General features: G+C 43.6%; 1 protein-coding gene across 7 annotated transcripts in view; it reads right to left on the reverse strand.

Moving 5' to 3' along the window:
* The window catches only part of AP1S2 (adaptor related protein complex 1 subunit sigma 2), a 135807-nt gene that overhangs the window by 73500 nt on the left and 46970 nt on the right, over positions 1-15337 (reverse strand). For all 7 annotated transcript variants that reach the window (XM_029603235.1, XM_029603239.1, XM_029603236.1 and 4 more), the window contains exon 4: positions 8641-8778. In XM_029603235.1, the coding sequence (XP_029459095.1) occupies positions 8641-8778 (138 nt within the window). The remainder of the gene's footprint in view (positions 1-8640; positions 8779-15337) is intronic.

The following is a 15337-nucleotide window of genomic DNA, read 5'->3' on the forward strand; positions in this document are numbered from 1 at the left end:
AATTTCCTCTTTGGAAGTAAGCGCTATAGGACCTCCAGAGCAAAATACTTTAAGTCTGGCCAGGAAAAGAACTGCAAATTTGATGCCTTTTTGTATAAACTTGCACACCAGATTTAAGACTTTGCAACTTGCAGAGACCTTAGCCAAATATCAGTGAATAAGAAATTTTTTTCCCCCTTAATATTCCAAGCTGCCATTCTTCTTGCAGGCTTGCATTATTTGTCCTTTAATGGCATAATTCAGAATTCTAGCCATCACTGGTCTCAGGCGCAAGTCTGATTCAATGGCTGGACCTACATGATGTCTCAGCTAGCACTGGCTCCGTTTCCAGAGAGAAATCTAAAGTTTCCAGCAGCCATATTTAAATGAAATTCATGAGTTCAGAGTCCTTAAGTTTTTCTGGGAAACCAATAATCCTGATATTGTTCCGGCAACCTCTATTCTCCTGGCCTTCAATATGGGCAGTAAGAAGTACATTCTCCTGCTGTAAAGCTGTAATCTGGGCAGTAAGTTGCTCTGTGTTCATTTCTTGCATCAGTCTATGGTCCATATCGTAGATTTTTGTAGCGTGTCTTTTGACACTAATATCTTCGAGAGCCGCCTGAAATTTAGTCAGTCATCCATGATAGCCGAGACAGACTCATCTTTAAACACATGCAGGGAGATTTCACCTTCTGACACCATTTTGTGATCACCGGATTTCAGTTTGTCTCTAAGCCCGCGAGCAGATATCACAGACATAATAACTGCACCACGGATTAGTTGAACATTCTTTCCCAGATAATAAAAAAAAAAAAGGGGGGGGGGGGGGCGGCGGCGGCAAGAAGTTAAGAAAAAAAAAAAATAGTATGGGGAGGCAGAAAAGTCTCAAAGATAACAGAGGATCCCAAGAGCAATATGATACTGCGACTCCTCAGGCAGCTATCTTGCCGGAAGTTGAACATTCACAATTTTTGTTTAACCACTCCTGTGTTGCTTTGGCCTTGTGCTTGGGATCATTGTCCCTTTGAAAAATGAACTTTGACCCAAGTTTTAGTTTTTTATTTTTTAGCAGACAAGCAGGTTGTCTTGCAGTATTTCCCTGTATGATGCACCATTCATCTGTCCTTCAGTTTTAACAAGATACCCAGTCCCTCTGAGGAACATCTCCACAACATGATGCCACCCCCAAACTTTACTCGAGATAGAGTTTGCTGAGGAATGGGCAGTATTAGGTTTGAACTACACATAACATTTTGAATTTTGGCCAAAAAGCTCAATTTTTGTCTTATCTGACCACAAAACTTTATCCCATATTTTAACTGGGTCACACTGATGCTTTCTGGCAAATTTCAGATGTGCTTTGATGTGGATTTTTTTTTCCTCAGTAATTGTTTCTTTCTAGCCACCCTCCCAAGCATGTTAGTTGTATGCAGAGTTCTTGATATGGTTGACTGATGTACACCCACTCTAGTCTCAGCCACTGAACTGTGTAGCTCCTTCAAAGTGATTGTTTGCTTCTGTAGCTTCCCCCAAGCCTCCTCCTTGATCTGACACTAAGTTTTGAGGGACTGCTTTGTCTAGGCAGTATGATGCAGCTTAGATTTTCTCACAATTGATCAAACAGCGCTCACTAGGTTATCTAAGCACTTGATATTTTGTAGCCTTTTCCTATCTTGTGCATGTCTATAACTTTCTTTATTTTTTTTTGAATGCTCTTTGGTCTTCATTTTCATAGCCTGACCAATGGTACTGGAATTAGGGGGTCTTATCCAGAAAATTGACCTTTAATGATTCACGGGTAGAGGCCAATTGTAAGACAATATCTTTCATCTGTGTAAACTTGGAACTTCCATAGCACAGGGGCTGAATACCTACACAAGCAGCATTTTCAGTTTTGTTATTTTACAAAAAAATGCAGAGAATGAATTGTGACTTTGAAAATTTCCTTTAAGAGCGTACTGGTTTGCAACATACATATTGTCTTGGACAATCTTTGTAAGTGCCATTTGTAATCCATAAAAAAATCAGCTGATTTTTTAGGGGGTCAAATACTTTTGCAAGCCACAGAATACTGAAAAGCACTGGTCTCAAGTACAGATCTCTGAGGCACGCCACTATTTACCTTCAAACTGACCATTTAATCTTACTCTGCTTCCTGTCTTTTAACCAGTTTGCAGACAGGTTTAAATGGTCGCTTTTCTCAGTAGAAAGGTGATGGAATACAGCCAGCATGGATTTACCTAAGGGAAGTCTACATACAGTCTACATCAATGATCATCCTTAACAACAATCCATCTACAAACAATTCAACCATTCAAACCCAAACAAGCAAAAAACAGTAACTACAACTGGCATCAACCTTAAGTATTACAATTTCAGAAATTTAATATGAAGCCCTCATTTAAGATGAATTAATACTATTTGTTACTTTCCTTTTTACATCTTTCCCTTCTCCCCCTCCTCCTCTACCTATCATTTCACTATTGTTATTGTTTTCTTCTTTTGCAACTATGTATAATTATCTGATTGTTGTTTTGATTCTGTAAACCGTTGTGATGGCTAAACCTAATGACGGTATATAAAAACGAATAAATAAATAAAAATAAATAAAGTCTTGTCTCACAAATCTGCTACATTTTTTTTTGTTTTAAGGACATCTCCTCCTATCCCATGACTTTTTAGTTCTCTTAAAAGCCTCTGATGAGAGACTTTGTCAAACGCCTTCTGAAAATCCAAATACACTACATCTACCGGTTCACCTTTATCCACGTTTATTAACCCCTTCAAAAAAGTGTAGCAGATTTGTGAGACAAGACTCTCCTTGGATAAATCCATGCTGGCAGTGTTCCATCAAACCATGTTTTTCTATATGTTCTGTGATTTGGTTCTTTAGAATAGTTTCCACAATTTTTTCCCAGCACTGAAGTTAGGTTCACCAGTCTATAATTTCCTGGATCATCCCTAGAACCCTTTTTAAATATTGGGGGGGGAGTGTTTACATTGTACAGTCTAAAATACAAACTTTTACTATTAACTGAAATTTCATTTGAGTTTTCAGAATCCTTCCAGTCCAGGTGATCTGCTACTCTTCAGTTTGTCAATCTGGCCTACTACATCTTCCAGGTTCACAGTGATATAGTTCAGTTCATCCAATCGCCCTTGAAAACAGTTCCTGGAACCAGTATCTCCCCATCTTCATTAGTAATCACGGAAGCAAAGAATTTAGTCTTTCCACGATGGACTTATATTCCTTAAGAGCCCCTTTAACCTTTCGATTATCCAATAGTCCAACCAACTCTCTCGCAGGTTTCCTGCTTCAGATATATTTTTAAAGTTTTTACTATGAGTTTTTCCCTCTACAGCCAACTTCATTTCAAATTCTCTTCTTTATTAAATTTCTATACTGTCACTCTGTATTTAATTGTAATGGTTCACAGCATAAAAACAGCCATATCATAAAATTATAAATACAATAAAAATTAGAATTAAAAGAACTTAAAAAAAATCTAAAAAAATAAAAACAATTATAGAACTTCAATCTCATGTTTTGGTTTTTTTTGTCATTGCCATAATACATAAGTCTTAGTTCATTTTCATTATATAACTCTCATAAGCATGTTCAAATAGCCAAGTCTAAGTTCTTTTTAAAAATACGAAAGTCTTGTTGCAGTCTTAAGTTGGAGGGAAGTGAATTCCAGAGTTTAGGGCTAGTAATCAAGATAGCTTTTTCTCACTTCAGTCAAATGTGCATATTGAACAGAAGGAATAGTTAAAAGGCCTTTATTTCGCCGATCTCAGGTTCCTTTGCGGGATGTGCAAGTGTAATGAAGCATTTAGCCATTCTATTTTATCACTGTAAATTGATTTATGTAAAAGACAAAATTTTATAGTCAATTCTAAATTTAACCAGGAGCCTGTTTGTCAGCAAGATCCAATAATATTCTGGCTCAAGCAGAATTAGCCAGAATTAGAAAATATACACTTAGGGCCTTTTGTTTTAAAGGCTTTTCACAAAGGCTCAAAACCTTTTATAAATCAGTTACGTAATTTTTTTTAGGATGCAGTGTGGAAAAAAAAAAAGACTAGCAAGTAAACTAGGAAGTCAATTGTACTATGTGACAAGGCTGAATATTTTATATCACCAAGTAGAGGAAGGATGATGAGATGGTTCTAGCTACTATGAAGATCAGAGAAAAACTTCGGAATGAGGTTAACAAGTCTGGTACATGGCTGTACATGATGCAATCTTTGAAAAATTTTGAGTTCTGTACTTTACTGCCCACATAATTCTAAACTCTCCCTTCCCAATGTTTCAATGACAGGTCTTTCCTAAATTGTAATGATTCATGATTCTTATAATCAGAAAGTAAACTTTTTTGGATCTGTAAATTACTGCTCAATGTAGTTTATGATGAAGCATCTATATATAGAAGAGATTTTCTTGTCAGAAAATCTTAGACAGTATGTACATGGTGGCATAAACAGCTGATCATGCCATTTTTCTCCAAGTGCTTAGCAAGAAGTCATCTCAATTTAAGACTCAAGATTAAAGTATGTGAGGCAGTTTGACCAGCTGGCTCCTAACTAGGTCTGGAATAGAAGCAGTACAAAAAGATGGGCATGAGGACCCTTAAAATAACTGTTTTCCAAAGATTAAATCCTCTGCACTGGGTATCAACCAATCTGAAAGATGAAGCCAGCAAGTCTGCACTTTTCAATGGCAAAGATCACCATGAGCAGACGTTTAAACAATATAAAAGAAAAAAAAACTGCAAAGAGAAAGCAATTCATATTATAAATAAAAATTCAGGTTTATTCAAGGGCAGGATAAATGATCAATGAAATCCCATCAGAAGAGTGCTGATATTTTAGGATCACACAAATCATCATGGGTCTTGCAGGATCTAGATGCAGACCAATTCAAGAGCTGCGATACTAGATTGCAGAAGTAGTAATTGGGCAATACATAAACATTCTATTAACTTTTTTCGTTCTCAAATGTCAGAGCATGCAGGGAATGTTAAACAGTTCAACAATTGAATGTTTCTACTGCTTAATTTATAAATAGCAGAGGAAAATTAACATCCAAGTGTTAAATAAATGAAATGTTAAAATTTCATTTATTCCTAATGCTTGTGTTCCTCGTGCTGGTATAAACGTTAGTCTGTGCCATCTGGGTACCCAGAACTACTAAGTCACTTAGAAGCTATAAGCTGTGCACAGTTAATGCTCCATTAACATTTTGCTAACTTGTTCTAGGGATTTGATTAAATGTAGTCATCCCTGATTTCTGGATGAGTGGCTGCATTTCAGAATACAGAGCTCTTTTTGGAAAATTATGGGAGGCCCTATTTTCTAGTGAATTCCCCAAAGATGAGAACTGTTCTGGTTTAAAATTCTTAACTACATTTTGTAAATTGTTTCAGTTTTACAGTTTGTTTTAAATATGACCCACTGTAGCTTCAGCTGGATTATGGAATGAGTGCCATTGCCTCTAAGTACTACAGACATTTACCTCTTCATAAACTGGAATGATAAGGTGGCAGTTATTAAAAAAATAAATAAAAAAAACTATATACTTCCAAAATTCTATATAGGGCACACCTGGTACAATTTTCTGAAAAGAATAATGGAAAAACAAATTAAGGGGCTTAATTTAACTGCATTTCTAAAACTAAAGGACATGGTGGCAACCTTGATGATGAAGGAACAGGTAAGAGAATCCTAAAACTTCATAGAGAGTAGACCAGTTAAAAGTCCACAAGTCTGATTAAAAAAAAATAATAATAAGACAAAACATTCCATAATGGAGATAGATTCATGGACAACTAGCTCTAGAAATGTTAGGAAAAAGTTTTTCTATGACTGAAAAAGCAAGTTTGCTTACCATAGTGTTTTCTGTAGATAGCAGGATAAATTAGCCAGGCTGTCTGGGTATGTCCTTCCAGGACGGCTGGGCGGAGCTTAGCCAAGCTGACAGAGCTTTGTTCTATGTGAGGTTGCGCATCCTTTCCCGCGTGGCACCATCTTCACCTCAAAGTCTGTTCCCAAAGCGTATCTGTGAAGCATAAAGTGGAGACTATCCGGGGAGGTGGGCGGGTCAGCATGGGTAATTCATCCTATCTATGGAAAATACCATTTACGGTAAACTTGCTTTTATCCCCGCAGATAAGCAGGCTGAATTAGCCATGCTGTCTGGCAGTTCCCAGCTGAAGGTTGTGAGAACAGCATGAAGAAGTCCTTGGGGAGACATGGCAGTTTTCCAGAAAGGCTGAGTGACAGGCTGTGCTCAACCTGGTCCACGTCAGCAAACAGTTTATGTAGACCCTGATTGGAGTATGGATCTACCCATCACTGCATCCGCAGCGGCTTGCTAATCTAGGCAGTAATACGCAGTGAACGTATGTAGGGATGACCAAGTAGCTGCTTTGCATATGTCCAGGATTGGAACTTCATGTATATGGGCTACCGATGCTGCCAATGCTCTTACTTAATGTGCTTTTGATAAACTGGCTAGAGTCGCTGATCTTCTACTATAATAGTATTTAATGCTTTGAGAGATCCATGTTGAGAGGATTCTCTTAGAAACCGGCAGACATGGAGCATTTGGGTTCAAGGAAACGAACAGTTCTCTGTTTATAGTACGTCAAGGCTAGATTGTAGTCCAGCATGTGGAGCCACCTCTCCCCTTCAATTTTGTGTGGCTTCGAGAAGAAGATCAGCAGGGTGATTGTTTGGTTTAAGTGAAAAACGGAGACCACCTTGGGCAAGAATGACGGGTGGGTCCGTAAGGTCACAGACGTGAGGAAAGCCCAGGTATGGTGAGTAGTGAACCAGAGCCTGTAGTTCACAGACTCTTCTTGCGGAGGTCAGGGCAACTAAGAATAGCACCTTCCAGGAGAGATCTCTCAGGTGAGCAGACTCCAAGGGTTCAAAGGGCAGAAGCATCAGCTGCTCTAGAACGAGACTGAGATCCCACGCTACTGGTGGCTTGTGCATTGGTGGTCAGAGACGCAGAATGCCTTTCATGAAGCGGGAGACTAGATGATGATTGGATATCGATAGACCATGGTGGGGGTGATAAGCCGCAATCGTGCTGACATGAACCCTCACCAAAGCAGTCGCTAGTCCTGCCTGATATAGGGAATGGACGTACTCAAATTTGTTCCGAGGAGCAAGAGAAGGGGTCTATGCCTTTGGCGTCACACCAAGCTGTTTATCTCAGCCATTTCCCTTGATAGTTACGTCTAGTGGAGAACTTCCAGGATGATATCAGTACGCCCTGGACTCCTGAGGGCAGCTGCAGGTGATTCAATAGTGCCCTTTCAACCTCCACGCTCTGAGGTGCAAGGAGGAGTGTAATGGGTGAAGCAGGATGCCTCTGTCCTGCGACAGTAGACTTGCACTGTGGCCCAGTAGAATGGGTGGTTCGGTGGAGAGACACAAGATGGGCGTACCATGGGTGTCTGGGCCACGCTGGAGCGATCAGAATGAGGTCGGCAATGTCCACTATACACTTCTGTACAGTTCTCGTAAAGAGTGGTATCGGGGGGTTAAGCGTAGAGAAATCCCGGCAGCTGAGGTAGCATGATTGGAAGCAAAAAGTTCAACTGCTCGGAAAAAAAAAAATCAACGATATCTGAGGAGAGAGCGAGCTCTGCATGCAGCCTACAGCGCGGAAGAAGATTAAGGAGAAGATGGTGCCGCACTGGAAAGGACGCGCAGCCTCACACAGAGCAAAGCTCTGTCAGCTTGGTTAAGCTCCGCCCAGCCGTCCCGGAAGGACATCCCCAGTCAGCATAGCTAATTCAGCCTACTTATCTCCAGAAAAACACATCACAGGGGTTTGGATTCTCTTTAAAAGGAAATACATTTTGTTAAATCATAACACATACACAGTATACAGAACTACCAAATTGTGGACCATTTTCTGTATCACTGAAAAACTCCTCAAGCTTTTGGGTTGATTTGGTGATAAAACTTTAATACATTGAGGACAAAGAATATTTCAATTTTATGTTTCACCTTGGGGAATTTTTTCTTGTTTCATACTACGTTTCTATGGACTAAATAAGTTATAACACTAGCCATTAACTACTTTAGTACACTAGCTGCAATACTAGACAAACAGCCTTTAGAGTAGTTAATGTTAATTAACTATACCTGGAAAAAGCCTCAAAGAAGAGAGTCTAGCTTCTGGATTTCGGCAAAGAAACAGTAAAGAAGCACACACACATCAGGTATATGAGAGAGGAAAAGAAAAACTGACGACAATTATCAACTTGACCAGAGATCAAGACATAAGATCATTCAATGAGGTGAACAAAAAAGGAAATGGCCAATGACAAAACAGCAAACTATACAAAAAGAACAGTAATATTCTAACATTAAAAACGCAGACAACATAAGGCAGGTTTAAGCACACACTGAAAAAATGACAATCACACCAAATTACCATGTATTGCACATTACGTGTAAAAAAGCAATCATTGTACATATTACAAGTAAACAAAGCTAGAAGGTGAAGATGTCATGCCATGCACACTAAAAGCAGTTTATCCATCTACTCTGCATAAGGGTTAAGAAGAGATGACTGAGCTTTCTGAATCCAAAGCACAGCATGCTGGTGCTTAGGCTGCGATGCTAGTGTCTGCTTACCTCCTGTAACAGATCTGCCTGCTCAATGGCTTTCAGAACATTTTTCTTGGAAGTTTCTTGAACTTCCCCTCCTAGCAGAAACTCATCCAGAATAAAATATGCTTTCTCAAAATTAAAGATGATATCGAGCTCACACACCTAAAAGAAAAAGCAAATGTAAACAGCATAGAATGCATAAGTAGCAGCAATATCCAGGCACAGGGAAGCAGGAAGTCTACTGAAAGCACAGATGTTATCAGCTTAACACAGCAGATCCCATGGCAAACCTCTTCTTTCCATAAGACTGCACCTGCTGAAATAATCACTTTAAGTGCATTTTTCATTTTATGAGACAAAAGTAACTTCACTTGACTGTATACAGAAACCAGCTAAGTAGTTCTGCAAAAACCCCACCCCCAAATATTCCAAAGTCAGGCATTAAAAGGAAAACACGGATGGTAGCACCATACTTTTTTCTGTCCTTCCCCCATTGCTGAGTTTGATTCTTCATCTAAGTTTTGAGTTACTGAAATATTTTAAGTAAAATACTGATCACCATAAGAAACTGGGCCATTAAAGGCTTCTCCCATTTTTAATTTGTAGTACAAGTCCTTGATAAAAGGAGACATCTCAACTTTGAAAACATCATGCTCGCACTAAATGAACTGGTTCAATTTGTCAGCAAGGGGCATTACAAAGGGCCATAAAGTTTCAGCAATCCAATTCAATGATTTCTAGCAGAAGTAACTTTTTAGCATTTGAGCTAGCCCTTTCACCTGTTTCTTCTCTAGAATATAAACCTCAGGATTTCATTTAATGCACTTGATGCTTCTTCCCTTCCTCAGCATGTTCTGGGCTACATGATGAGCTTGGTTATTTATTTATTTATTTATTTTTAGATTTTTATATACCGGTGTTCCTGTATTAAAATACAGATCACATCGGTTTACATTGAAACATAAAAATTACGCCAAGAGGCGGTACATATAACAAGGTTATAGAACTTGGAAAACATGGAAAACAGGTTCGAAAAATAACATTGAGAAAATTGTATAGTCTCTTTGAGAAACCAAATCATAAAATAAGGCGTAATTGTCTAAGATAAATGTGATCTGCAGAAGGGATTGCGATGGTGAGAAAAACTTGATAGCTGGAGGTAAAAAATAATCAAAGTTCTGGAAAAGCTTGGCTAAAGAGCCAGGTTTTAATTTTCTTTTTGAAGGAAGCGAAGCAGATCTCAAGACGGATGTCTGGCGGGAGCATGTTCCATTGGACGGGTCCTGCTAAAGAGATGGTACGTTTCTGATGTAAGGATATTGTTGAAGGAACAAAGAGTGTGCCTTTATAAGCTCCTCTGATAGGTCTAGATGAAGAGTGAAAACGAAGTTGGGTACTTAAGTGGAGTGGGGATATGTTGTAAATAGATTTATGAATTGCTGTGTATACTTTATAGAGAATCCTTTGCTTAATAGGCAGCCAGTGGAGGAGTTTTAGTATGGGGGTTATATGGTCTCTTTTATTTGTATTGGTAAGGATTCTAGCTGCAGAGTTTTGAATCATCTGGAGGGGTTTGATGGATGAGGTAGGGAGACCAAAAAGGAGCGAGTTGCAATAATCGATTTTTGTTAGAATAATGGCTTGTAGAACCATCCGAAAATCATTGAAGTGGAGAAGTGGTTTCAATTTTCTCAGGACAAGAAGTTTATAGAAGCAGTCTTTAGTGGTGGTGCTTATAAATTTTTTGAAGTTAAGCTGATTATCTATCATGACGCCTAGATCACGTACATATGGTGAGTGATTAATTATAGGAGTGGTAGAAATGAGTGGGACAGCTGGGTATATTAGATTGTTATTAACGTCATGATTGATAATTAAGATCTCGGTATGCAAGAAGAAAGGGCATGTTCCGGGTCACTGACATTTTAGTTAGAAATGTGCATGGTAGCTGGAAACTGCCAAAATAATTAAGCATCTAAAAACTGCATAACTTCCTGAGTGTAAACTAGTCAAGTAAAAACAAAAGTACAAAGTTAAATGGCAAACAGTGAGAAAAATCATATACTATGATTCAAGGATCATGGGACTAAAGGACAAGCAGATGTGATGTAAGGTAAAATCTTCATTTAGTGAAAATACTTAGTACCGTATATTCACTTTATCATGGAAAAAAAATTGATGTTTCAAAATTATTTTTTTTTTAATTTATATTCCACTTTTTCAGGCTTCACAGCAGATTAAATTGACTCTGTAGGTGTTTCTCTATCCCCACAGGGCTCAGAATCTAAGTTTGTACCTGAGGCAATGGGCTTGCCCAAGATCACAAGGAGTGGCAGCAGGATTTGAACCCTGGTTTCCCCGGTTCTCAGCCTGTTCTAACCACTAGGCTGCTACTCTACTCCTATAATGCTAGCACAGCGATTCCCATTTTTTGTCATGGCACATTACTGAGCATGTATGAGAGTCGCTGTGCATGTGCTGCCTTACAAGATCCTCAGTTGATTGTAGAACTTCATTTTAGCTAGGTAGTGGACTCTCTGGGGAGGTGGGCAGGTATTAAGCACGGCTAAGTCATCCTGCTGTCTACAGAGAACGTCATTTCTGATAAGCAAACTTGCTTTCTCCATTGACAAGAAGGGCTGAATTAATTATGGCACCTGGGGAGTCCTAAGCTGAGAGCTGTGAGAAGAGAACTTACTGAATAAGTAACCCATAGACAGAGTAGGACTATTTAGTGAACAGGCAGTACAAAACTGCTTGTCCAAGTTAATGGGATGTGAAGTGTGAACAGATGATCAAGTTGCAGCTTTGCAGATTTTTCCAGTGGGCATGGTTCTTAGGTGAGCAACTGAAGTAGCTATAGCTCTTACTTGATGAGCCTTGACAGGGTCTATGATCTGAAGGCCTGCCAATGCATAACAATGTATGATGCACTCTGCCAGCCAAATTAGACAAAATATGCTTGGCAATAGCCATGCCCAGTCTGTTGGGATAATATGATATGAAAAGTTGAGAAAAAGAAAATTATTCCTTACCTGCTAATTTTCATTCCTGTAGTACCATGGACCAGTCCAGACGGTGGGTTATGTCCCCCGTCCAGCAGATGGAGTCAGAACAGAGCTCGAGAGTGGCACCTCATAGGCTAGCGCACCCTCTGCTGGAGCTCAGTATCATGAATAACAAAGCTGAAAATAGCCAGGTAAAGAAACAAGTTGGATCAAGAACCTGAAGTGAAACATCAAGAACAATAACAGGTGCGACCAGCAACCCAGGTCGCAACAGGCAAACTTGTGAGGAGCTGCAACCTCGAACAAAACAAGGTAGACGAGGAAAAAATAGACAATAAGACAGTTATACAGTCAAAACCCGAGCAGGAGCTTAAAATCCCAGAGTGGTGGGCGTCTGGACTGGTCCATGGTACTACAGGAACGAAAATTAGCAGGTAAGGAATAATTTTCTTTTCCCTGTACGTACCAGGACCAGTCCAGACGGTGGGATGTACCAAAGCTTCCCTAAACCGGGTGGGCCCCCGAAAGCCCTGCTCGGAGGACCTGATCGCCAAAGTGGCCAGATCCCGAAGGAGCCAGGTGCAACCGATAGTGCCTGGCAAACGTATGCAGCGACTTCCATGTCGCCGCCCGGCAGATCTCCTGTGGCGAGACGGAACGAGACTCAGCCCAGGAAGTTGCCTGCGAGCGAGTAGAGTGAGCACGGACGCCCCTGGGTGGATCCCGACCAGAACCAATGTAGGCCGCCGAGATGGCATCCTTGAGCCAGCGGGCAATGGTCGTCTTTGATGCGGCGGCACCCTTCTTAGGTCCCGACCAGAGGACAAACAGATGATCGGAGACCCGGAAGTCATTGGTAACCTCCAAGTAGTGGAGGAGCACTCGCTTCACGTCCAGGTGTCGGAGAGCCCGAGACTCCTCTGGAGAGAATGCCGGGAGTTCAATTGTCTGGTTCAAATGAAACGGAGAAACCACCTTCGGCAGGAAGGCAGGCACTGTACGAAGCGAGATCCCGGCATCCGAAATACGTAGGTAGGGCTCCCTGCAGGATAGCGCTTGCAGTTCCGAGATACGACGGGCGGAGCATATCGCTAAGAGTAAGACCGTCTTCATGGTGAGATCCTTGAGAGTAGAACCTTGGAGAGGTTCGAAGGGAGCACCCGCCAGGGCCCGGAGCACTAGATTAAGATTCCACGACGGGCAGGGATCCCTGACCGGAGGCCGGACATGCTGAACTCCTTTCAGAAATCGGGCGATGTCCGGATGTTGAAGGAGAGAAGTCGTGGTCCGTACCAGGACATTCAAGGCCGCCACTTGCACTCTGAGAGAATTATACGCGAGGCCCTTATCCAAACCATCCTGTAAGAACTGAAGGATTAGAGAAACCGTCGCCTCCGTGGGCCGGGCCTCATGAGTGGAACACCAGGACTCGAAGACTTTCCACACTCGAACATAGGCAACCGAAGTGGAAGCCTTGCGGGCCTTAAGCATCGTCGAGATCACCGCCTCCGGATAGCCCCTGCGGCGGAGGCGGCGCCGCTCAAAAGCCATGCCGCAAGACAAAAGAGTTCTGCCTGGTCGAAAAATACCGGACCCTGGTGCAGGAGCCGGGGAAGGTGACCCAGACGAATCGGTCCGTCCACCGCCAGGAGTAGCAGGTCCGCGAACCAGGGACGTCGCGCCCATTCCGGAGCCACGAGAATCACGAGGCCCGTGTGGTTCTCTATCCTGCGAATGACCTTGCCCACTAAGGGCCAGGGAGGAAAGACATAGAGCAACTGGTCCGCTGGCCACGGCAGCACGAGAGCATCTACTCCCTCCGCGCCGCGCTCCCGTCTGCGACTGAAGAAGCGCGGGGCCTTGGTGTTGGCAGCCGTCGCCATTAAATCCAGTCGCGGCGTCCCCCAGCGGTGAACAAGGAGTTCCATCGCGTCGTCGGAGAGAGACCACTCGCCGGGGTCCAGCCGCTGCCGACTGAGGTAATCCGCTTGGATATTGTCCACCCCGGCAATGTGCGAGGCCGCGAGCCGGGCGAGATGGAGTTCCGCCCATGCCATCAGGAGAGTGGTTTCGGCGGAGACGTGCTCGCTCCTCGTTCCGCCCTGACGATTGATGTAAGCCACGGTGGTCGCGTTGTCGGAAAGAATTCGCACCTCCCTGTTCCGAATCAAAGGGAGAAAACGCTGGAGCGCTAGACGTACCGCCCTGGTCTCCAATCGATTGATCGGCCACCGAGACTCCTCCGAGGTCCACAGTCCCTGTGTGGCGCTGCGGTCGCAGATGGCACCCCAGCCCATGAGGCTGGCATCCGTGGTCACCACCACCCAAGTGGGAATTTCGAGCGAAACGCCGCGAGCCAGGTGGGCCGGCACCAACCACCACTTGAGGCTGTCCCGAGCCGCCTGAGGAAGAGGCAGAATCACTTGATACTCCTGTGAGACCGGTTTCCAACGGGAAAGCAGAGACGCCTGCAGGGGACGCAGGTGTGCAAATGCCCAGGGCACCATGTCGATCGTGGAAGCCATCACACCCAGGAGCTGCAAATAATTCCAAGCGGTGGGGTCCCCCAAGGACGCGAACTGACGTATGTGCTCCCTTAAGGAGAGGGCCTTGTCTGACCGCAGGAACACCATGCCCTGTTGCGTGTCGAAGGTCGCGCCCAGGAAGTCCAAGCGTTGAGACGGCACGAGGGAACTCTTGTGGAGGTTCACGACCCAACCCAGGGAGCGCAGGACGTCTAAGACCCTGGCCACCGAGGCCTGTCCATGCGAGAAGGACTTTGCCCTCACCAGCCAGTCGTCCAGGTAGGGATGCACTAAGATCCCCTCCTTTCGAAGGGCCGCCGCCACTACCACCATGATCTTGGTGAAGGTCCGAGGAGCCGTCGCAAGTCCGAAGGGTAGGGCCCGAAACTGGAAATGCTGTCCGAGAATCTTGAAGCGAAGGTAACGCCGGTGGTCCGGACGTATGGGAATGTGTAGATACGCCTCCGTCAGATCCAAGGAAGCCAGGAACTCCCCCCGATGCACTGCGGCAATTACCGACCGCAGTGTCTCCATGCGAAAACGGCTGACCCGCAGGGACCGGTTGACCTCCTTCAAATCCAATATGGGCCGGAACGATCCGTCCTTTTTGGGAACTACGAAGTAGATGGAATAATGTCCCGAGCCCACCTCGGCGAAGGGGACGGGCACAATAGCCTCTATATCCTGGAGTCGGTCTAGAGTTTGCTGGACCGCCATTCTCTTGAGCTCGGAGCCGCATGGGGAGAAGAGGAACTTGTCCCGTGGCGGACGGACAAACTCCAAGGCGTAGCCGTGCTGGATGGTGTCCAGGACCCACTGATCTGCGGTAATATTTGCCCACTCCTCGAAGAATTCCGTGAGTCGACCCCCGATGGGCGGACCGGAGGAGTGGGCCGCTCTGGCATCATTGGGTGGATTTGGCGGGGGATTCCCTGCCCCGAGCCCTCTCTCGCGGGCCTCCGCCCGCGAAAGGACCGCGACCAAGGCTGTGGCCTGCTGGGGGCTGCGCGAGGGCCCGGCTGCCGGTACGACCTGTAACGTCGCTGTGCCCTAGCTCTGGTTCTGGTGGAGGCAAACGCCCGATAGGGTCGCTGTCTATCCTCGGGTAAACGATGCACTGAGTTTTCTCCCAGCGATTTGATGATTTCATCCAGATCATTGCCAAAGAGAAACTTCCCCCGAAAAGGC

Source organism: Rhinatrema bivittatum, chromosome 5, assembly GCF_901001135.1.
Source record: "Rhinatrema bivittatum chromosome 5, aRhiBiv1.1, whole genome shotgun sequence".
Taxonomy (NCBI): Eukaryota; Metazoa; Chordata; class Amphibia; order Gymnophiona; family Rhinatrematidae; genus Rhinatrema; species Rhinatrema bivittatum.